Here is a 24698-nt window from a genome sequence, read left to right as displayed (position 1 = left end):
ATATACATGTTTTGTCAGGGCATCACTCCTGAACCAGTGGATCAGCTTGTAGTCGCAAGCCGAAAGCCTCTGGTAGGAGCTGTGTGCAGTCTACTCTGTATAGAGCATATGGAGGTAATCTCCAAATACTAATACAATACATATTCACATTAGATAAGACACACTGATAATTAATATGGTGGTAAGATGGTGGTAAGAGATGGTAAGCCTTGACACCAGTTCTTCCAGCTCCTTTTAGTGTTAAACATGACACTTTATCATTAGAGGGGAAAAACGTATTCATTTGGTAAATTGCAATTACATGTATGCAGTTATAAAACAGTTAGAACATCACTGTAAATTTTTTATTCACCCCAACAGCCTCACATACCATTTTTTATTTAGTTCTGTTTAATCAATTGTTCATATTGTCTCCATTGTTGCACATTTAATAATAACTGGACAAGAACTGAAATGGGTGTCAGACAAAAGAGACATGCAAAATACTGGGGTCCTCTGAGCTAAACCACAGAATGCAGTATAAAAGGGGCTGACAAGAGAAATGATGACTTATCGTGCTATCGGAATGATCGTAAATACTAGTTTCCTAGTTTAAAAAAAAATGGAGACGAACGCCCTCACAAGTTAAAATTTGAATGCGATGAGCTCGTAGTCACAACTTCAGAAGAGGGAAGTAGGATGTTTCCGATGGCACGTAAAGGCAGCAAAAAATTAGCTGCTACCAGTAATAGCTAACTTAGGCCTATATTTTAAATCGTGGTATTGGTCGCACCAGACCATGCTAAAAATAATTAAATACAAATTCATCTTCCTAACATGCTCCACTGCTAGCATAACTGCTACTATATGCTACAGCAATTTTATAAAATCTAACATATTGTATTGGATAATAACATGTTACACTCACCCGGAGAGCTGGCTGTCATAATCGTGCTCCTGCACCAGCAGCTGGCATCAGCACTTTCCACTTCTGCTTCCTCGAGTACACAACAGACACCTCTTTTTGCCGTCAGTGTCTGGCGTAATTTAACTTCTCCCCAGTTGTTCCAGGAAAACCGAGAAGTTACGGCCTGCGGTGTAAGATACTTACGACCGGATTCTCTAACACAGACTTCGTCCTCCGTGAAGTGCTTAGCACACAAACAAGTACTGCCTTTCCTCACTGTGAACGTCGGCCCTCCTCTCTTCAGTATAGCCCATATCCAACGCCTTTTCAACATTTCATCGCAAGGAAAGCTGTGAAATGATAAATAGGGTTGTTTCTTTTCGAGTTGAAACATAAAGGTCGCTAACATGTCTGACTGCTTTTAGATTCCGCCATTGTTCTCCGACTGCTGCTGCTAGCGCGTTCACCGGAAAATAGTTTACCCTACTTCCGGTCTCGGCGGCCATTTTTGTGAAATAGGCTAATCAGTCTCTCGGGATCATTGTGAAGCTATCAAGCCACGCCCTAGCAACAATTTAAAGCACCTTAGCAACAACTCCCATAGACTTCTAATGAAAGACATCAAAGGGATATCTCCGGATAGAAGTGTCATAGAAACACAAGGGTTGTCTCGTTTGACTCAGGGCAGCAAACAGCCAATCATGAATCACCTCAACACTTCCTAGCCCCTCCCTAGCAACCATTGTCGAGCACCAAAATCCATAGAGGGATATCTTCCATTCTGAATGTCACAGAGGCATGGGAGTTGGTTTATATCATTCATACTGACAAGCAGCCTTTGGAGTTTCATGATTGGCAGCTGTCAAGCCACTCCCTAGCAACTAAACAGAGTACCCTAGCAACCGTTTAGCAATAACTATATCTCTGCACCAGAAAATCAGAGAGACTTCTGGGTTGATTTATTTCAATCAGGATGGCAAGGAGACTTGATAAGTATCACTATGGTAACTGTCTAGCAACCACATGGGGTTACCCTAGCAACCGAGTAACAAATCACATATCTCTGCACCAGAAAATCAGAGAGACTTCTGGGTTGATTTATTTCAATCAGGATGGCAAGGAGACTTGATAAGTATCACTATGGTAACTGCCTAGCAAGCACATGGGGTTACCCTAGCAACCCAGTAACAAATCACATATCTCTAAACCAGAAAATCCTAGAGACTTCTGGGTTGATTTATTTCAATCAGGATGGCAAGGAGACTTGATAAGTATCACTATGGTAACTGCCTAGCAACCAGATGGGGTTACCCTAGCAACCGAGTAACAAATCACATATCTCTGCATCAGAAAAATGTAGAGACTTCTGGGTTGGTTTATTTCAATCAGGATGGCAAAGACACTTGATTACAATCACTATGGTAACTGCCTAGCAACAAGGAGGGGTTACCCTAGCAACCAAGTAACAAATCACATATCTCTGGATCAGAAAATCCTAGAGACTTCTGGGTTGATTTATTTCAATCAGGATGGCAAGGACACTTGATAAGTATCATTGTGGTAACTGCCTAGCAACCACATGGGGTTACCCTAGCAACCGAGTAACAAATCACATATCTCTAAACCAGAAAATCCTACAGACTTCTGGGTTGATTTATTTCAATCAGGATGGCAAGGAGACTTGATAAGTATCACTATGGTAACTGCCTAGCAACCAGATGGGGTTACCCTAGCAACCGAGTAAAAAATCACATATCTCTGCATCAGAAAAACGTAGAGACTTCCGGGTTGACTTATATCAATCAGTATGGCAAGGAGACTTGATTAGTATCACTATGGTAATTGCCTAGCAACAAGATGGAGTTACCCTAGCAACCGAGTAACAAATCACTTATCTCTGCCCCAGAAAATAGTACAGACTTCCGGGTTGACCTATTTCAATCAGGATGGCAAGGAGACTTCATAAGTATCACTATGGTAACTGCCTAGCAACCAGATGGGGTTACCCTAGCAACCGAGTAACAAATCACATATCTCTGCATCAGAAAAACGTAGAGACTTCTGGGTTGGTTTATTTCAATCAGGATGGCAAGGACACTTGATAAGTATCACTATGGTAACTGCCTAGCAACCAGATGGGGTTACCCTAGCAACCGAGTAACAAATCACATATCTTTGCACCAGAAAATCATAGAGACTTCTGGGTTGGTTTATTTCAATCAGGATGGCAAAGACACTTCATTAGAATCACTATGGTAACTGCCTAGCAACAAGGAGGGGTCACCCTAGCAACCAAGTAACAAATCACATATCTCTGGATCAGAACATCGTTGACACTTCCGGGTTGACTGATTTTACTCAGGATAGCAAGGAGACTTGATAATTATCACTACGGTAACTGTGTAGCAACCAGATGGGGTACCCTAGCAACCGAGTAAAAAAACACATATCTCAGCAGTTATAAAATGCTATTTGACGAGTTTTGCCATGGCAAGCACCACTCACATTTTCTTCAGGAAATGTACATTCTAGTTAGTGGTGCTTGCAAAGCATCACTATTGTAATCTCACATACTTATTTTTATTTTTATTTTTCTTCTTTTTATTATTATTCTATCTCCGTACAAAACTTCGGCACCTAACTCGTCCCGCACCGTTTGGCGTAGACCCACGAATGAGGTGTCAAATCGAACGGCCTATTGAGGACACGTGTGCTATGACTTTTATAAGCTGATCGGGGTACGGTAATTGCCCCAGGGGCAAAAAAGCGGCCGAAAAATCCCATAGACTTAACATTGCGACAAACTTTGACGCGTCACAGCTCCGAGCGAGGATTTCGCAGAAACGTGTGATTTGCCATATTTGAAGAGGCTGGCAGGCTCTGTAAGAGCATACCTCAAAATGGGGTAAAAGTTGCACCCCTGGGGGCAGGAGCTGCCCAAAAATGCCCCAATTGACTTACAATGGTGTAGGACGGCCCATGAAATGAAATGGCATTGGGATTTGTATTCAACATAGCTCTGGATCACAGTGTCATAGAGACAATGGGGCGGGCTCATTTTACTCAGACGACCAATCAGTATCTCAGGATCATTTTGAATCTATCAAGCCACGCCCTAGCAACAATTTAGAGCACCTTAGCAACAAGTCCCATAGACTTCTAATGAAAGACATCAAAGGGATATCTCCGGATAGAAGTGTCATAGAAACACAAGGGTGGTCTCGTTTCACTCGGGGCAGCAAACAGCCAATCATGAATCACCTCAACACTTCCTAGCCCCTCCCTAGCAACCATTGTCGAGCACCTTAGCAACCAAAATCCATAGAGGATATCTTCCATTCTGAATGTCACAGAGGCATGGGAGTTGGTTTATATCATTCATACTGACAAGCAGCCTTTGGAGATTAATGATTGGCAGCTGCCAAGCCACTCCCTAGCAACTAAACAGAGTACCCTAGCAACCCTTTAGCAGTAACTATATCTCTGCACCAGAACATCAGAGAAACTTCTGGGTTGATTTATTTCAATCAGGATGGCAAGGAGACTTCATTAGTATCACTAAGGTAACTGCCTAGCAACCAGATGGGGTTACCCTAGCAACCGAGTAACAAATCACATATCTCTGCACCAGAAAATCAGAGAAACTTCTGGGTTGATTTATTTCAATCAGGATGGCAAGGAGACTTCATTAGTATCACTAAGGTAACTGCCTAGCAACCAGATGGGGTTACCCTAGCAACCGAGTAACAAATCACATATCTCTGCATCAGAAAAGCGTAGAGACTTCCGGGTTGACTTATTTCAATCAGGATGGCAAGGACACTTGATTACTATCACTATGATTACTGCCTAGCAACCAGATGGGGTTACCCTAGCAACCGAGTAACAAATCACATATCTCTGCACCAGAAAATAGTACTGACTTCCGGGTTGATTTATTTCACTCAGGATGGCAAGGACACTTGATTACTATCACTATGGTAACTGCCTAGCAACCAGATGGGGTTACCCTAGCAACCGAGAAACAAATCACATATCTCGGCACCAGAAAATAGTACTGACTTCCAGGTTGATTTATTTCAACCAGGATGGCAAGGACACTTCATTAGTATCAATATGGTAACTGCCTAGCAACCACATGGGGTTACCCTAGCAACCGAGTAACAAATCACATATCTCTGCATCAGAAAAGCGTAGATACTTCTGGGTTGACTTATTTCAATCAGGATGGCAAGGACACTTGATTACTATCACTATGGTAACTGCCTAGCAACCAGATGGGGTTACCCTAGCAACCGAAGTAACAAATCACATATCTCAGCACCAGAAAATAGTACTGACTTCCGGGTTGATTTATTTCACTCAGGATCGCAAGGACACTTGATTACTATCACTATGGTAACTGCCTAGCAACCAGATGGGGTTACCCTAGCAACCGAGAAACAAATCACATATCTCGGCACCAGAAAAGAGTACAGACTTCGGGTTGATTTATTTCAACCAGGATGGCAAGGACACTTCATTAGTATCAATATGGTAACTGCCTAGCAACCAGATGGGCTTACCCTAGCAACCGAGTAACAAATCACATATCTCTGCATCACAAAAACATAGAGACTTCCGGGTTGACTTATTTCAATCAGGATGGCAAGGAGACTTGATAAGTATCACTATGTTAACTGCCTAGCAACCAGATGGGGTTACCCTAGCAACCGAGTAACAAATCACATATCTCTGCATCAGAAAACGTAGAGACTTCCGGGTTGACTTATTTCAATCAGGATGGCAAGGACACTTCATTAGTATCACTATGGTAACTGCCTAGCAACCACATGAGCTTACCCTAGCAACCGAGTAACAAATCACATATCTCTGCATCAGAAAAACGTACAGACTTCCGGGTTGACTTATTTCAATCAGGATGGCAAGGACACTTGATTAGTATCACTATGATTACTGCCTAGCAACCAGATGGGGTTACCCTAGCAACCGAGTAACAAATCACATATCTCTGCACCAGAAAATAGTACTGACTTCGGGTTGATTTATTTCACTCAGGATGGCAAGGACACTTCATTACTATCACTATGGTAACTGCCTAGCAACCAGATGGGGTTACCCTAGCAACCGAGAAACAAATCACATATCTCTGCACCAGAAAAGAGTACAGACTTCCAGGTTGATTTATTTCAACCAGGATGGCAAGGACACTTCATTAGTATCAATATGGTCACTGCCTAGCAACCACATGGGGTTACCCTAGCAACCGAGTAACAAATCACATATCTCTGCATCAGAAAAACGTAGATACTTCTGGGTTGACTTATTTCAATCAGGATGGCAAGGACACTTGATTACTATCACTATGGTAACTGCCTAGCAACCAGATGGGGTTACCCTAGCAACCGAGTAACAAATCACATATCTCTGCACCAGAAAATAGTACTGACTTCCGGGATGATTTATTTCACTCAGGATCGCAAGGACACTTGATTACTATCACTATGGTAACTGCCTAGCAACCACATGGGGTTACCCTAGCAACCGAGAAACAAATGACATATCTCGGCACCAGAAAATAGTACAGACTTCCGGGTTGATTTATTTCACTCAGGATCGCAAGGACACTTGATTACTATCACTATGGTAACTGCCTAGCAACCAGATGGGGTTACCCTAGCAACCGAGAAACAAATCACATATCTCGGCACCAGAAAAGAGTACAGACTTCGGGTTGATTTATTTCAACCAGGATGGCAAGGACACTTCATTAGTATCAATATGGTAACTGCCTAGCAACCAGATGGGGTTACCCTAGCAACCGAGTAACAAATCACATATCTCTGCACCAGAAAACACTACAGACTTCCGGGTTGACTTATTTCACTCAGGATGGAAAGGAGCCATGTATTGTATTACCTTGGTAACTGCATAGCAACCACATGGGCTTACCCTAGCAACCGAGTAAAAAATCACATATTTCTGCACCAGAAAATCGTACAGACTTCTGGCCTCATTTATTTATGACCATAATTTTTTTTCTTTTCAAGTTACAACATGCTGTTTGACGAGTTTTGCCACGGCAAGCACCACTCACATTTTCTTCAGGAAATGTACCTATCTAGTTATTATTATTATTCTTCCATACAAAACTTCAGCACCTAACTGGTCCCGCATCATTTGACATAGACACATGATGAGGTGTCAAATCGAACGGCCTATTGAGGACACTTGTGCTATGACTTTTCTAAGGGCTTGGGGGTATGATGCACCCCTGGGGGGCATAAAACGGCCCGAAAAATCCAATGGACTTTGCATTGCGAGAACAAATCTCATAAAGACTCATTTTATGTGGCCTAGCAAGCAGTTTTGGAGCATTACATGAGTTTGGGGGTAAGATTTACCCCTGGGGGTAAAACGGGCCCAAATATGCCCCATAGGCATACTATGTTATGGCAAGGATCTCGCCCATGAAAACAATAGTTTTTCCCCTACTATGACAAGACACTTTATTTTGTTGGATCTTATCTCCCAATCAAAATGTCGTAGAGACATTGGGGTGGGCTCATTTCACTATGGCTACCAATCAGTATATAAGTATCACCTTGGAAATGGCATGGCCATGCCCTAGCAACCATTTACGGCACCCCAGCAACCGCCCCCATAGACATCCATTCAAAATGGTTCAGATGGATATCTTCAGAACAAAATATCATAGACATATGTGGATTGGCTCTTTTGAGTCAGGTTAGTAAGCAGCCAATTAGAATCACTCCACACCTGGCAACCATTTAGAGTACCCTAGCAACCAGCTCTATTGCTTTCAATTAGAGTGTGATATCTTTAGAAGATCAAAGTGTTAAAACATACAACAAATGTGCTAGCATCATGCTAACACATGCTAGGATCACCTAGCTAAGTGCTAAAACATGTTAAAAATGTGCTAGCATCATGCTAACAAATGCTAGTGTAGCAGGACAGCCGGTCGAGGATAGATAGGGCGTCAGCACCAGCCGAGGGGGGAAGAATGCTGCTGATGCTGCCATAAAAAAAAACAATAAATGAGCAGACTACACAACCCTGTAATTAAAAGGGAAATACTAACCTAAATCAGAAAGGGCACACAGGTTTGTTTTTTCAAAACAAGAGGGTGAGAGATTTGAATACCAAGGTATAAAAATATTTAATTTATTTTAACAGATGAATCATAATGGGCACTGCATGCTCATTTCATCCTTTAAATGTGTATTAAAATTATGAGCACCGCAATCAGCTGTGTGGTTTGTAGTAGGCTTCACACATCCATAAAACAACATATACACTGACCACAAAGGGCTTAGGCTAACCAGGAGCAGGAAGGCTAGCTGGGGGCAGCAATTCACTGATAAAGACACGTCACCCACAAGTGTACACTCTCTCACACACACACACACACCAACACAGGTGAGTCAGTTGTAAAACCACAGCACTCCACATGGGAAAGGGGCACTACCACCATTTAGCGGGAACAGCTAGCCCCCTGCACTGGGCCTTCAGCTCCTGAGAACACAGAAGGGGAAATTAACTAAATACTCATACAATTAAAAACAAAGACACTAACTGATTTTTAACATACAACACATCATATGTCAGTGTGAAGGGCAGAGCTAATGACAAATCACCATACCAGGACCAACATACAAACAATAACAAAATAAAATTGTTTCAATTAATACAAAATAGCACCATTTCCAAACTCTAATGATGATCTCTGTGGCTCAGGATATACACATAGAGGACGGATCCCACTTCTCTCTGTGAGAGAGAAAACAGCACTTCTGGAGCCAGAGACAGAGTTGATAATGTAAACATACCAAAACATAAATGTATAACAAAACAGCAGCATAGTTCAGCCCTGCAGCTTCCATCTAGACAGACACCTTCTGGTGAGCAGATTAGTTAATCTATAAAAAGAACAAACAATTACAAAAAAACAGGAAACCCACACGAGTTTCAATCACCATCGTATTTAAGGCGTTCACATACCAAAAGTGTTGAAGCCACAGCCATAATTATGGCCGCAAATACACGGCTGTATGGAACGGCTGACTGAAGGAAGGCAGCAGTTGGCCAGCGGAGCTCGATACAAGCCTCGCACAAACAAAAGCTAATCATATACAAACGAAACTAACATTAACACAAGATACCAGAGCCAGGCAGTTAGCCTAACGCCGAACTTAAAAACAAACAATGACAACAACTCATACCTTTTGATGGAATCGCTCAATACCGGAAAAAGGGGGAGGCCACATGAAGCACGTAGCTGCCCTAATATACCCCACGAATGCACGCTGATAGGCTATAAACAAAACCACCGAATACTGAGGGGCGGGAAATAATAAAACAGACAGATGCGCTGTTCTTATGCACACTGCATAATACAAATCGCATTAAATATAATATTATGCATAACAGGGAAAGTCACGGTTAGACACAAATTACAACATTTGGGGGGGGGAGAACTACTACAAGACATTAATCTGTCTCACTACACTAGCATCACCTAGAGAAGCGCTAAAACATACTAACATGATGCCAACACATTATAGCATCACCTAGCAAAGTGCTAAAACATGCTAAAAATGTGCTAGCATCATGCAAACACATGCTAGCAATGTTTAGCGAAGTGCGAAAACATGATAGCATCATGCTACCACATGCCAGAATCGACTAGTGAAGTGCTAAAAAATACTACCTACATGCTACCATCATGCAAACACATGCTAGCAACATCTTCTTCTGCTTCTGTTTTTGCTATTGTTTAACATATTCAAAGGTTTTGTACCTGAGTACATGCATTGTGTGCTGCTAGGTGTGGTTAGGCAATGGACTACCCTGTTGTTCGATCCACAACATAGTCAGTGTTCATGGTACCTTGTTAGACACACACTTTACTCTAGGCATACTCAAGATGAAACCACCGAGGGACATGAGCAGGGTACCACTTTCACATTTCTGGAAAGTGGAAGTCTTTCCTATTGTATTATTAACTTTTTGCAATTATGGGTTTACTCCCCAATAAATTTGATCAACACTGGGGTCTGCTTTTCTCTCCATATTCTGTTGCAGCCCAGAGTACCAACATTTTTGATTGAAAAAGCTGACTTGATGTTGAAAAAGTTTGTCAAATATGCTGAAATGCTGTATGGCAAACAGCATATCTCATTCAGTGTGCACCAGCTGAAACATTTATCCAGTAATGTTTATAGCTGGGGACCTTTTTGTGCTGTGTCTGCCTTTTACTTGAGTCCAATAACAGAAAGTTGCTGAGCTTTTTCCATGGAACTCAGCATGTAACCATTCAAATCACGAAATCTTTCTTGTTATCCCCAAAATGCTAAAAGCAGCAACGGATGCATCACCATCTGTGGTCTGCTATGTAGAAAGACTTTGGCATTGTAGCAGTGTTCTCACACAGAAATCCTTTAAAAGAGATATCTATTTTTTTCTCTCAGTATATAGTGAAACAGTTGCCTTTGCAACATATACTGGCCTTAAAAGGGACTTCTGGGTCGAAGTTTGCAGTTTGACCATGGCATTTATCATCGAAAGGTTTTAATTAGACAGAACTTATATGCAGTGGAGTATAGTTATCCATCAGAATGGATATGTAATTCTTTGGTTGAATTTTGTGATGCCACATTTGGCATTTTAAAGCATATTCATGCTCCAAAGTGTGTGAAATGTGACAGCATTTTTACTACAGAAGTTCAATGTGACTGCAATTCTTCGGTAATGGTTTTGTACTCAAGTCTGACAACTGACTGTGATGAGGAGGAGGGCGTGGCCGGACCGTGATGGAGCTGAAGATAAGGGGAAGCCGGAGACGCTGGTTCAGGAGAGAGAGAGAGAGATGCACGTGGCCGCATTGCACGTGTGTCTGTTTATGTTTGTTTAAGTTCATTTATGCATTAAAAGTTTATGTTTATTGTTCAGCCGGTTCCTGCCTCCTCCTTTCCCATCCTTTACCTGTTACATTGACTCATGTGTTTTTTAGAGACACACCAATAGGATTCACTTCAGCAGGTTTTATGCACAGTTTCCACAGGGAATTGAGTTGGAGATAAATTTGCAAAACACCTGAAACGAAAGTACTTCTTGATTTCATTTCAAGATACTATGTTTGTTGTTCCAATTGTGAACACTGTATAATCTGACTAAGGACATCCAATGGAATGTCTGAAAGAGCGGTTTGTGTTCTGACCCTGCCCCACTTCTTTTTCCTGTCAAATGATAATCCAGAAATATAATTTTGTTAAATAATAGATATTCAGTAGGCCTACAGTATATGTCATGTCTTCTTAAAAGTATTACTGTTATTGTTTAATTACATTTATTTATGTTACTGTTCAGCATCAAACAGTTGTCATGAATTGTAATAATTTCACCAATCTTCGAGGATGTATCACACTGTATCTCTGCTAAGAAAATGTATATGTAGTTTATACAATTTATAAAAAGTAGATCACCTTGTTTATTCACCAGCTGATCAAATCATTGTTGATCATTTACTAATCCAGATCTACTAAAACCTCAAACAGGTAACATTTTTGTAACATTGATACATTATACAATATGCTCATTTTATATTCCCACTCAGATACGGCACTTAATTTCTGCCTGCACCACCCTGGAAAAATCCTGCATCAAAAATATGTTAATGTTTTGATAACACTACACAAACCAATACAAATACTGGTTCTTATAGTACAATCTTGTGATATTGCACAAAAGAACATGCTGTGGTAGCCCTGTCATAATCAGCTCTGTTAAGATGTTTTGGTTATACCACACAAAAACAATGAAAAAATGAATAAAAATACAACAGACTGCATCTTAAGGTAAATTCTTGTGATACTGTACAACAATAAGTGCTGAGGTAATCCTGTCATATTCTGCTCCGTTCAGATGTTGTGTGGTACATTTGTGCTGTTTTGCGGAAGTACCATATGAATACCACAGGACATCTTTGTAAGGGCTAGGAGAATATTACGCTGATATATAGATATATTTCAGATATTTATAAAAAATAAGTAGGCTACAGGACATTTTTGTAAGGGCTAGGAGAATATTACACTGATATATAGATATATTCCAGATATTTATAAAAAATAAGTAGGCTACAGGACATTTTTGTAAGGGCTAGGAGAATATTACACTGATATATAGATATATTCCAGATATTTATAAAAAATAAGTAGGCTACAGGACATTTTTGTAAGGGCTAGGAGAATATTACACTGATATATAGATATATTCCAGATATTTATAAAAAAATAAGTAGGCTACCGCGGTACAATCCATGAAAAGTGTTCTCCTTTTTCAAACATGTGGGCATAATACTGGAACTTTATTTATACAGTATTGATGGGTGAAGGTGTTCAAATCTCACTTTGAAATCTTTTGTTCAACAAATAAAAAAAATACGTTTTTGAGTGGAAATAATAAACTGATAAAATCATTACGTTAATCAAGATTTTTTTGCTTATTTCGATACTTATTTAATCTTTTTCTATTTTTTTTATTTCAAATTTGTCATTCATTTAGTTTTATTATTATTGTTGTAACAAAGGGAAATCTAAATCCTTCAAGTACCCTTGCTCTACGGACGGTAGGCTACTATTATACCCTGGTTCATTGTTACAGAACTGACTCGTGTGTCCGGCAGGCGGCAGTAGCCTCAGTCGGCAGTCAAACACACGAGAAGAAGAGTTGCGCTCTGCTAATGTGAAGGTGACAGTCATGGCGACAGCAGCGGTTGTTCGTGGGATCGGTGCAAATCTGTCGAAGAATCTCCGTGAGATTCGCTTGCATTTATGCCAGACTTCTGCTTCCAGCCAGGGAGCGAGGTACAGTACTGGAGACGTTTACTTGAGGAGAAATATGTTTCTAGGAGAGAAGCGGGTGTGTTAGGTCTAAAACCTTTAGAACCGTCAGCAGTTTTGAGTACCATAAACGCTGTCCTTCATGGACCTATCAGAACGTGTTTGAAACTTTTTAGTTTTAATGTTTTCAAGTCTAAACGTGCGTTCAGACCAGAGGAGGCGAGAGCGTAATAATTCGCTCTTGCTGCCCTGCCAACAACGCTATCAAAGATTCGTGGACGCTCTAACGTAGTTGAAATAGGCGGCAATATTCGTTCGGAATGCTTGGTTTTGTGAACTATATTTAAAGGGGCCGCAAAACATCCAGACATGTCGAACGCAGAGACGTGGGAACTATATTGTGAGAGAGGGGGCGGGGGGAGGTTTAGTGTAGGCCTATAGTAGGCTGTGTTATGTATCCTGATTGACTCTTTATGATTAGTTAAATCTGTTTTGCACATGCATCGCCACAGAGTTAACCATTTCAGACAGTACCGGTCAGCCTCTGTCTCGTTCACTTCACGTCTGTGGGCGTTACGCACAGCTCAGTGTGGCCGCTCCAATTTACCTTCAATGAAATCTAACCTTAGTGTAATTGACAGAATTACTAAAAAATATTTTGCTACCTAAAAGTTAAAGATTTTTAAAGGGGTCATGACATGGGTTTTTTTATTGTATTATTATGTTCCCTTAGGTGCAATTATAGTATTAATATATTTTTTTTTTTAAGAAAAACTTTTAAAATCTAGTGATTTATGACCTTTTCCCACCCTGTTTCTCATCCTCTGATTCAAACAGTCTGTTTTGGGGGCGTTTTCCATTTAAGACTTCAGTGTTAACGCCCACTGTTATGATTGGCTAACGTCAGTGCCTATGTATCAATTATTGACGCCCCCAGCCAGAACAATATGCAAGTAAACTAAGTAAAAACACTGTGATTATTCATAATGAATGAAATTGCGCTTTAAAAAGTAGTTTAAAGTTTAAAATAGATTACTTACAGTTTGCGTCGTCGTTGTTCCCAGAATAGTCGGCACGGACTTATCTTTGAGCAACAGTTTTCTGGCAAAGCCAGCATCATATTGAGATTTGTTCTCAAAACAGTCATCCTTAAAATGTACAGAACAAACGCTTAAGTTAACACTGCCGTGACTGGGACGTCCGCAAAAAATAAACTGCATCCATTTTTCCCTGACGCCTGGATCTTTCGGCAGCTTATTCAGAGGTTTTGTTTGACCACAGCTAGGAACAGCACATCTGTGTGGCATCGTAATTTTCCTGTGCACAAGTAGTCTCTGTCAGAGCTCGCTGTCCATCGACTGAACACTTGTGAGGCGCACGGCGATACTGAAATGAGCGTAGTTGTCTTGAGCTTAAAGCGTAGTTATCTTGTGCTGGAGGCGGTCATATGCAAACGCTGGTACGTCACTTCTAACCGACACGTCACTTCTAACCATGAATCCAGAACGAGCTGTATTTTGAGCTTGATTAAATAAATGATTCGTTTAGAATGGGGAGGACGTCTTAAAATATTAAACTTGCAGGACGTTTTAATGATACAAAGACCTCTTATATACCAAAAGATCAAGGCAAATTTGGTTTCTCATGTCATGACCCCTTTAATAAAACTCAAGAGATGGTGGATGTGTGAAATTTCATGATTTATGAGTGACGTATTGTAGTAGAATTTTCAAAAAAATATTTTGCTACCTAAAAGTACCTAAATATTAAATATAAAACGCATGTGGACTGATATTTTTCCAATGTCGGGACTCCTTTATTAATGGAGTATATAAACAGACGTTTCAATGTTTTGGTATTAAATGCATTTTCTGAGAATTTATATTTCAAGTTTTTACTGCAAATGTCGAAATGCGCGCTCTTTGTTCCATCAGCGCTTGAGTCACCATATATCGGAAAACATTTGGAATGGGTCAGACATAATTCTGACCACTTATTGTTTTGTTTTAAGTGAATTTCGTTTTGTATAAATTGTATCTTCATTTTAATCAATGTTTTCATCAACAAATTGACTTGATTAATAAATAAGAAGCAAATATAGTAGACAATATAATTAGGACACGGAGGTGCCGGCGCTTGAACTGCAGCGCGTCTCATAAATGAACCGAAAACTGACAGAAAACACTAGTTTATTAATAAACAATTTAAATGTTTAATGCATAATCCTTACTTTGGCCGGTTCTTTGTGGCAAGCTTTATGCATGCGTTGAGATGCGGAATAGGCAATATAAAAATGCTGTCATTATAAAAGGTTTCTAGTGTCAAGCTTGTTTTTCTGTTTACATTTCATGTTGTGACACTTATTTTCTCTCGAACATAATGCTGCTACGCCAGAGGGGCCAAAGCTTCAACAAGCTTCACCGTACTCCTTAGGGGGCTTTCACACTTGGTTCGATTGCCTGTTCCGAACCAGAGTTCGATTGCACCCCCCTCCCCCCTGCCCCCGATGGACTGTGTTCACATTATATATTTGTATCCGAACCGCGGTACGCTTGCGTCATCAAGCTGCAGCTGGTGCGTAATCGTGTTGCTTGATAACCGCGAAATGAAAATGCGTCAAAATTCAATGAATAGACTTGCTCGGTTCACATTTGTTCTTCTTTTTTTTAACCTTTAGTTTTGTTTTCAACATCAAGATACAGAAACACACTTGCGTCTGTCTGCCGCAAAAATACTGAAATCGTTCAAAAGACAGCGGGCTGTCCGCCGAAGACAATTTTTGCGAAGGCAAGCAGAAATCATCTCTCTGCTTGCAGTGCGTGTAGCGTCAATCCCGCTTTCGTCAAGGTAAGTGTATACACGCACGCACGAAAGTAAACCCTTTCCGCTCATTTTGAAAGTGACGCGTGTGAGACTGACGACCACATTATACATCATCAATAGCGGTTCACTTCCGCGGTTTGGTTCGATTGCGTTCATATCAGCAGCGAACCGTACTGGAGTTCACATGAACCGTACCCCAGACCACCTTTTTAAGCGGACCCGAGTACGGTTCGCGGGTGCGCACCCGAGTTCGGAAGACAGCGTTCACATCATCCAAACGAACCGAACTCTGACGTCATTGGAACGGGGGTGCGCACCAAAAGTGCTAGTGTGAAAGCCCCCTTAGACAAGCATCCTCGACAGGGCCAGAGCTTCTTTGCCGCTCAAGTCGGCGGCGGTGTGAACGTGCAGTTATGCTTCTTACGCGGACTTTTGGGACTTTTTGGTGTCAAGGTGCGCAATGAATGAAATGCACAAGTGGTAATTAAATAGCTCTCCCTCGTTCATTTCAGGGGTTCTGTGTTTTATTTTCACAACATTTCATATTGTTTGGAACATGAAAATTCATAATATGAACGAACATATAGAGCCCTATTGATATAGCATTGACAGTCAAAACATTTAAAGCTATGAACATGCTAGTAGACACATACGCTAGCGCTACTCAAAAAGAAAAAAATAATTCATGCATTTCCAAAGGTGGATCTTCTTTCAGATGTTCGACTTATACATTTTTTTTATCAGAGTCGAGACATCGATTTCATCCAGGAGATCACTGTGGGCATTCATAATGGCCAAGTGCGTTAGTCTCTCCTGTTACGTTACTGGCTCCATCAAAGCAGTAGCCCTTCAGTCGCTCCAGTGGCAAATGGAGGCGCACCAGGACATCCTTTATGCACTGAAATAAGATTTCAGCCGTTGTGTCAGGGGCGTTGTAAAAGCCAAGATCGAAATTTTGAACTTCTAGGTGATCATTGCTAAACTGCAGACTGATTGAAAATTGTTCTTTGCCACTGATATGTTGTCCCATCCGCAGTTAATCCAAAAAAGTCGGTTTTTGATGCTGTTGCTCCAATTGTTCTCAATATGTCATGCGCAAATAGCTCCAGAATCTCATTTTGGATGTTGTTTGACATCCAGTTGTCTCTCCTTTTCAGCCACTTATCGAGGTCAGGATCATCGCGCACTCGCTCCTGCATTAGCTGCCATAAGGCTCCATCCCGATTGGCATCCCCTCTCAGTGGAAGCCCCTGGCGCCCCAAGAATCTTACGCAGCTGAAAATAAGTTCGAGGATTTTCCGCGCTGTTCTCTGCTCCTTTGCCTCGGCTTCAGAGAGTAGGGCATTTATTGGAGTGTTTTTCAACGCTGCCAGTCTTTGGGTTGCATCTAAATGAGTTTTAGATTTCTCGTGGTCTCTGATTTTCTCTGTTGCTTTTTTCCAATTTGAAAATCCCTTATCTTTTAAAAACAAACTGTCGGTGGTTGGGCACAGCAGTTTACTTTTAACAGCCGATCTGCACACCCCACACACGATGCCATCACTGTCCGAAATATATTCCAGCCACTTCCACTCTCGGAACCAGGAGTCCCTACAGCTGCGTGCGAAGCTCTCCCCACTTTTTTTTTTGACTGGAAAATTATAATCAGGCGGAGGCCTGAAGGACTGTGCACCTGCATCTGCTTTTTGACTATCCGCGTGTGGCGACGGGGGATGAGGGTGGCGGTGGTGGGTTCATTCACTTGGGTCAGCTGCCGCTGCTCATCCCGGCGGCTTTCAGCTGGTGGTGCTACACATAACGATGAATCGGATGTCAAATCCAGTGATGTTGCCCCCCCTTCTCTTATTCGCTTTGCTGTGGGAGCTTTTGAAAAGAAATTTGAAATCCGTTTTTATGTCATTACCGGAATGTTGCTTTCTTCACTAAGAGGATAAAATCATATTCTTCCAGGACTCGCATCCTTAAATTATGTCTCCGCTGCGGCTGCGCATACAACATATAACTGACCCCCCAGCTTGAGTTTTTCTAGGTGACCATTATTTAGAATGTGTCACTTTATGGTTTCCATGGTGACGCATCATTGCTTGTCACGTGACGCACTGCAGCAGCAACAGCGCTGAATGAATGATGATCTGCTTTTATGTCATTTTTCCTTTTTTATTCAGAATATTCACAAATGTGTTAGCTATGGCATGAAATATCTGATATTCCGATTGTCAAATACATGGAAGTGGAAGTGTATTGTTGTTGAAACACCTTTCGTTTAACGATCGCGTTAGTTCAGCTGTATGCGCGATGGGCGCTGCCATGTTAGTTTGTGCCGCAGACGCAGTTCAGAGAATCGGATCTGTTGGATTTACAACACGTGAATTCATCCACTCCCGAAATACTTAAAAGTAAGTGGCTGGTGAACTGGGAGAAGAATAGAGTAAACATTAAAGTTACTTACACAATGTGTATCTGATATGAATAAAATGTGTCGAATTATAATGGAAAGGATTATTATTACCTCTTACATAGACATCAGTCTGTATTTTACAAACTCTAACGTTAAATGTATTGTTTTTTTAGTACTTGGGTGAATTTAGGGGGCGGCCGGGGTATCTTTTGCCGACCTATCAAAAGTAGCGTATATCCTCATGAAATATTTTGAATGTGAAAGTATGAAATCGATGGTAGAAGTAATTAAAATGATGGTTGTTTGCTACCAAAATAAAATACATATATCCCTGTAAGCAAACAGGGACAGATCATTTATTACGGGAAAACTTGCCACGGCAATAATTAGTTTCTCCTCCATTTTGTCTTCGGATCTATTGGTTGGTGGGAACCAAAGTTTACACTGTTATGTAAGTTCTTCTTCGGAGCACTTCTATTTACCAATAGGTTGCCACCAAACCGCGTCAAAGCTCAATACCATAATGTTGCCCCCACTTTAACCGTGCATTCACACCAGAGGCGCAAGAGTGTCAAATCGACCGGAAGTCATTCATTTTCAATGACAGCCAGCGTCTCTCGGCGGTGAGAAGCGGCGCGGCGAGTCTTGGGCGGTGTGGCCGTCAGATGAAAGTTCAAGTGCAGTCAACATTATGGTAATGAGCTGTGACGCGGTTCGGCGGCAACCTATTGGAATATAGAAGTGCTCCGCTCTAGCGAAGACTAGAGAACACAACCGTGTAAACTTTGGTTCCCACCAAACATTAGTTCCGAAGATAAAATGGAGGAGAAACTAATTATTACCGTGGCGGGTTTCCCCAGTAATATATGATCTGTCCCTGTTTGCTTACAGGGATATAAAAGAACCAAGACCACAGTTATTATTACAAATGTATTGTATTTTGATAACAAACAACTATAATTTTAATTAATTTCTGCCATCGATCGATTTCTTATTTTCACATTTTAAAGAGTTCATGAGGATATACGCTACTTGTGATAGGTCGGCAAAAAGTAAATGGTGGACATGTCTGGATGTTTAAATTGCGGCCCCTTTAAATATAGTTCACAAAACAAAGCATTCTGAACAAACGTTGCCGCCTATTTCAACTACGTCAAGAGCGTCTTCAAGCGTTGAAGGCAGGGCAGCCAGAGCGATTTTTGACGCTCTCGCCGCTTCTGGTGTGAACGTACGGTAACTTTCCTCTAACGCCCACTTCTCACTGCCTAGAGAGATGGCTGTCATAGAAATTGAATGACTTTGATCGATTTGACGCTCTCGATGGCTCTAGTCTGAACGCACCATAACGGTTTGTCCACGCTTTGGCACCACAGAGGCATCATGTCAGAGCGGACGTTTTGTCGGATCTATGCATGCATCATATTTTCACGTTAGATCAGGGGTGGAAAGAGTACTGAAAAAACCTAGAAGTATTGTTACTTCCCAAAAAATGTAGTATGAGTAGAGTAAAAGTAGCTGTCTTAAAAACTACTCTAGTAAGAGTAAAAGAGTAGCTCATTTAAAAGTACTCATGAGTAGTGAGTATCGAGTACAGAGTTGCAAAACCTATGCCCCATTATAACGAACACTGTATGCCAACTTTTAAAATTCATCACTTATCTATGATAAACACTAGGGATGTGCATGACTAGTCGAATATTCGTTATGCAATAATTATTAGAATAGTAAAAATACTATAATTTGAAGTTGTGCTTTGCTGGCCAAATATACAGTGAGATGCATGTTAAATCCTGAACACACAAAATTAAACTGGCAGTTATAACAGAATGCACTGGGTGGCGCTGTTGAGTGTGGACACAAGTTGATTACATTAGCTGAGCAAACAGATTTCAGTACGTTCAGATCATGGACACCAAAAAAGGGGGTTATTGTGAGAATGTGACTTACTGTGAGAAAGCAGAGAAAGGTGTACACTTTACTTCCGTATATATGTGCAGCTCCTCAGAAAGCAGCATCCCCGTAGCACTTCTGTAAACAACAAACATGGCATCCGAGAAGGACTTTCCTAGCTGAGAGACATTCAGTCATTTAAACTGGTGTTTACGAATAAGTATAGTTTACAGAGGACGTGGATATGCTTTTTTTTGGCAACAAAACAATTAGGTACAATAAACATATAACTATTACATGTCAAGTGTTATATTCGTCCTGTATGTTTACTGCGTCAGTCTACTTCATTAGTGTTTTCTTTTTCTTCACTTTGCATGAGCTTAAATGCTTTAATTCTATTCTTTTTTTTTTTTGTTTAAACATGATATAAGCTTGTCTTTTTTACTAGCGACGCAACCTTTATGACTAAAAAAAAAAATTCTTTCTCATTAATTACCTTCATTTAAATATTTTCATAAAACATTTTTTATGAGCTTAAATATTCGAATACCAAATTATTGATGAATGCCCATCCCTCATGAATTTTAAATCATAATGTATGAAACAATTACATTCAAATCAGTTTATGTGTGGGGTCTAAATTTCCCTTAATGCCGACAGAACATTATTGTTGTGCATAAAACATGTTGAAACAATGCAAAGAATGCTAAATACGCAGCATCACTTGGCACGTCATGTCGTCTATAATAGAGGAGGTTGAGCAGGCATGGGAAAAGCATCACACTCATAAACGAATAATTCCCCCAAAAATGAAAATTCTCTCATCATTTACTCACCCTCATGCCATCATGGATGTGTATGACTTTCTTCCTTAGTTGTCTATTTAGTAGTCTATCCATGTGTCTCCAGTGGTTTAATCCATGTCTTCAGAAGAGATATGATTGATGTGGTGAGAAAGAGATCAATATTTAATTCATTTTTTTTTACTATTCTCCTCCCTGCTCAGTGAATCTCCACTTTAACTTTCACTTTCTTCTTGTGTTTTTGGTGATTCACTTGCTTCATGCATATCGCCACTCACTGGGCAGAGAGAAGAATTTCTAGCAAAAAAGGATTAAATATTGATCTGTTTCTCACCCACACCTGTCATACCAATGAAGTAATGCTCAAGTAATTACTTTTATGCTGCTTTTATGTGTTTTTTGGAGCTCTAAAAATCTTCATTTGTGCTCTGCAGAAAGAAAGTCTTACAAATCTGGGATGGCATGAGAGTGAGTAAATTATAAGAGAATGTTCATTTTAGTGTGAATTATTTCATTAAATAGCACACGGGGGGCGGCACAGTATCTCAAAATGTTTCTTCAGATAAACTGACATGACGCAGTCAAGCAATTGGCCTTTTTCACTACGAAAATGTACACACCTTTTAGGTGCGGCCCTGGTGTTCAGGTGTTGAACTGTGTTTGAGGCAGTCCACATCCATTACAGATGCTGCCAAATCTGCAACTACTGTTCAAATTTGTTACATTTGATTTGAGTCACGAGACTCATAGCCAATCACATTGATAGATACAAATAAATTCAGGACAGGGAAGTAGCGAACACAGATGGTGAGGAAAATAGCTCCGTAAAAGTACAATTACAGCACTTCAAATGTACTCAAGTAAAAGTAAATGTATAACATTTTTAAATTACTTATAAAAGTACAATTATTGGGAACAAGTAGTTAATTACAGGAATGTGAGTATTGGTAATTCGTTACTTTACACCCCTGCGTTAATGCAATTTATAACACATTTTTTTGTGAGATTGCGTGCTCTTATGTCTGCCTAAATTTAAAATATCAGGATAAGGTCATTCTACAGAAATGTCCACTTTTGTGGTAGAAAAATGCCGCGATACCGCCTGCCTGATGGTAGCAGTGAGAACAGACCATGACTTGGGTGGCTGGAGTCTCTGATGATCCTCCGAGCCTTCACAATGCCCTCCGTGTGGACGGACCATGTGAGTTCCTCAGTAATGTGGACACCGAGGAACTTGAAACTGCTGACTCACTCTACCGGTGCTCCATTAATGGTGATGGGGCTGTGTTCTCCGTCTTTCTTCCTGAAGTCCATTACAAGCTCCTTGGATTTACTGACGTTGAGGGAGAGGTTCTGCTCCTGACACCAGCGTGTCCTCCTCTCCGTAGGCTCTTTCATCATTGTCAGTGATCAGACCTACCACCGTCGTATCGTCAGCAAACTTAATGATGGTATTGGAGCTATGTGTTGCCACACAGTCATGTTTGTATAGGGAATACAGGAGTGGGCTGAGAACACAGCCCTTCGGGGCTCCAGTGTTGAGGGTCAGTGATGAGATGTTGCTGCCCATTCTAACCACCTGACGTCTGCGTGACAGGAAATCCAGGATCCAGCTGCACAGCGAGCTGTTTAAGCCCAGAGCCCGGAGTTTCTCATCAAGCTTGGAGGGCACTATGGTGTTGAATGCTGAGCTGTAGTGTACAAGCGTTTGTCTGTCGTAAACAATAAGGCAGACAACATCCAAGACAAAAAAAACTAAGAACTGTAAACAAAACAAACAATAAACCGCAGTGTTGTATCGGAGTTCGCAACGCAGCAGCCATACTCGGCGCCATCTTGAGACATCTTAAGCAGAGCAGTTCACAATCATTAAGCCATGATCACTAAAGATCAACTGTTCATGATGATGATGTAGTGTTGATGAAATATGACAATGTTTACTTTGAATTGTTTATATTGTAATATGCTGTAGATCATTGTTGGAGTGCACATTTAATATCCCTTAATTGCTTGAATGAGCAGCTGGAAGCAGTGAAGCACAAATATTTCAAAATAAGAGTACCCGGTGCACTTCAATATTAAAGTGCCTTTAAAGTTAAAAGTTTCACGCTACGAATCAAAACTTTATGCACAAATAACTTGCTCTATGGGGCAATGAGGGTAATTTATACCCTACAAATGAACTGGTTAATTGCTTAAAAACTGAAATTGTGTTATGGTAATTTGGTACTATAACTAAACCCCTAAAGGCTGAGATTGAAATTTTGTGCTTTCACTGCTTCCATCAGACTGAAGTGTATATGTCTTGCACTGAGCTGCACAGCAATATGAGATGGTGATCAATGTTTATCATATTGCAGTTCTTATCACAAAGTGTCAAAATATATCTTAGCACATGTGGCAGGGCGGAGGGCGGGGCCGGGTTGTGATCATACACACCCGGTCCATTATCAGGCTAATCAAGCCTCCGAGAGGGATAAAGGCCTACTGCGGAGGATTGTGCGGGAGAGAGAGTTTACGGACATGTCCGTCATGTGTGTGTTTGTGTCTTTTGAAGTTTATCATTAAAACTATTATTTATATTGTCAAGCCGGTTCTCGCCGCCTCCTTTCCATTGACTGCTTTACAGCACAATATATAGTTCCCCCCCATAAACATAATATAGCTACTGCCCCTCTTTTTTCATAAAATATTCAAAATTTTGACTTTTTAAAAAGAGGGCAGAAATGAATTGCTGAGTCCCAGGAGGCTATAATGCCTTCTAAAATGCTGTCGAGGTAGCTCAGTAGGTTTTGAGACATCCATAGACTCGGTCTTATTCTTTGTACAGTGTAGAATATTATTATAGATTGTTATGAAGTGGTGTTATTTTTGTTTCTTAATGTTGATATTTTAGGGATTTCATCAAGCAGCATTATGTGACATTAAAGAAGGCGAACCCAGAGTTTCCTGTCCTGATCCGAGAATGTTCCGGTGTCCAGCCCAAACTGTGGGCACGATATGGTAAGAAAAATATTCATGCAGACAACACAATTAAAGCATAATCATATTATAAATATACAGCACAGTGTATGCATGATGATATACCTCTGTCTCAGGTTTTGGTAAAGAACACAGCGTTCCACTGGACAACATGAACGTCGAGCAAGTGGCCAAGGCACTAGAGACAGTTATGAACGCAAAGCTATGAACAAACCACATGTAATTGTAAAGTCATGTAAATGTTATTGAAAATAAATGACTTCTAAAAGATCTTCTATAAGATTAATGTCAGTTTTGTTTGAAATAGGCTATAAAATGATACACTGTTACAGACTGCAACTTGATTGTCTTTTTAAATGGGTATTGCAGTTTTCAGACCTCACAACTCCCTCTGCTGGATAAGACAATCAGAAGACTAGTTTTTAAACAGCAAAATGTAACCATGGGCTGCAGACACATTCTTTGACAGACAAAGCTCATCAAAGTCTTCTGATTAGCTGATCAATCATTTGGCACGTTCTCATAGTATAGTAGTTGAAGCAGAAAATGTAAGTTTAATGTAATGTTCAGATTCATAGTAGTTGTCAGCTGAGGGCACTCTTTTGCTACTGTTGTGTTTGACAACTGTGAGAAGATTCACTGCTCTGCTGTTCGGTGTCAGCCACGACTCTTTCTTTGGAAGACTGTTTTGGAAAGAGGAAGCGTGTCTAATTTAACAGCTTAGTCTCATCAGTGACTGTTCAGCAGAGATGGGCCACTTCTATTAAAAGAAAAATGAAATTATAATAATAAATATAAAAATGAAATTGGAAAGGCCAATGGACATAGGAAAGGAAGTCCTGCCTGCAATAGCTGGTATCCATAGAAATAGCTGCCCATTCTGCCCAAAATTTCAAAAGATCTCAACACCCCATTCTCATATATAGGTCACCGATTTAGACCAATCAACTCTGTATCCTGAGAAGTTCGGATATGAATTAATAATTATGTGGCGGCAAGGCATAGATCTAGTGGGGTCAGAGAGGAATAATAAAATATCATCTGCATAAAGC

General features: G+C 40.6%; 1 protein-coding gene across 1 annotated transcript; it reads left to right on the top strand.

Moving 5' to 3' along the window:
• The first annotated feature begins 12616 nt into the window (after window positions 1–12616).
• ndufa2 (NADH:ubiquinone oxidoreductase subunit A2) lies at window positions 12617–23917 on the top strand. Its single transcript, XM_052103737.1, has 3 exons — window positions 12617–12774; window positions 23561–23667; window positions 23763–23917. The coding sequence occupies exons 1-3, from the start codon at window positions 12668–12670 to the stop codon at window positions 23852–23854; spliced, it is 306 nt and encodes a 101-aa protein (XP_051959697.1). The 5' UTR covers window positions 12617–12667; the 3' UTR covers window positions 23855–23917.
• The last annotated feature ends 781 nt before the right edge of the window (window positions 23918–24698 follow it).

Source organism: Xyrauchen texanus, chromosome 34 (assembly GCF_025860055.1).
Source record: "Xyrauchen texanus isolate HMW12.3.18 chromosome 34, RBS_HiC_50CHRs, whole genome shotgun sequence".
In the NCBI taxonomy this organism is placed as follows: Eukaryota; Metazoa; Chordata; class Actinopteri; order Cypriniformes; family Catostomidae; genus Xyrauchen; species Xyrauchen texanus.
The sequence above is the reverse complement of the archived record's forward strand: the minus strand, read 5'-3'. Positions and strand labels throughout refer to the sequence as shown.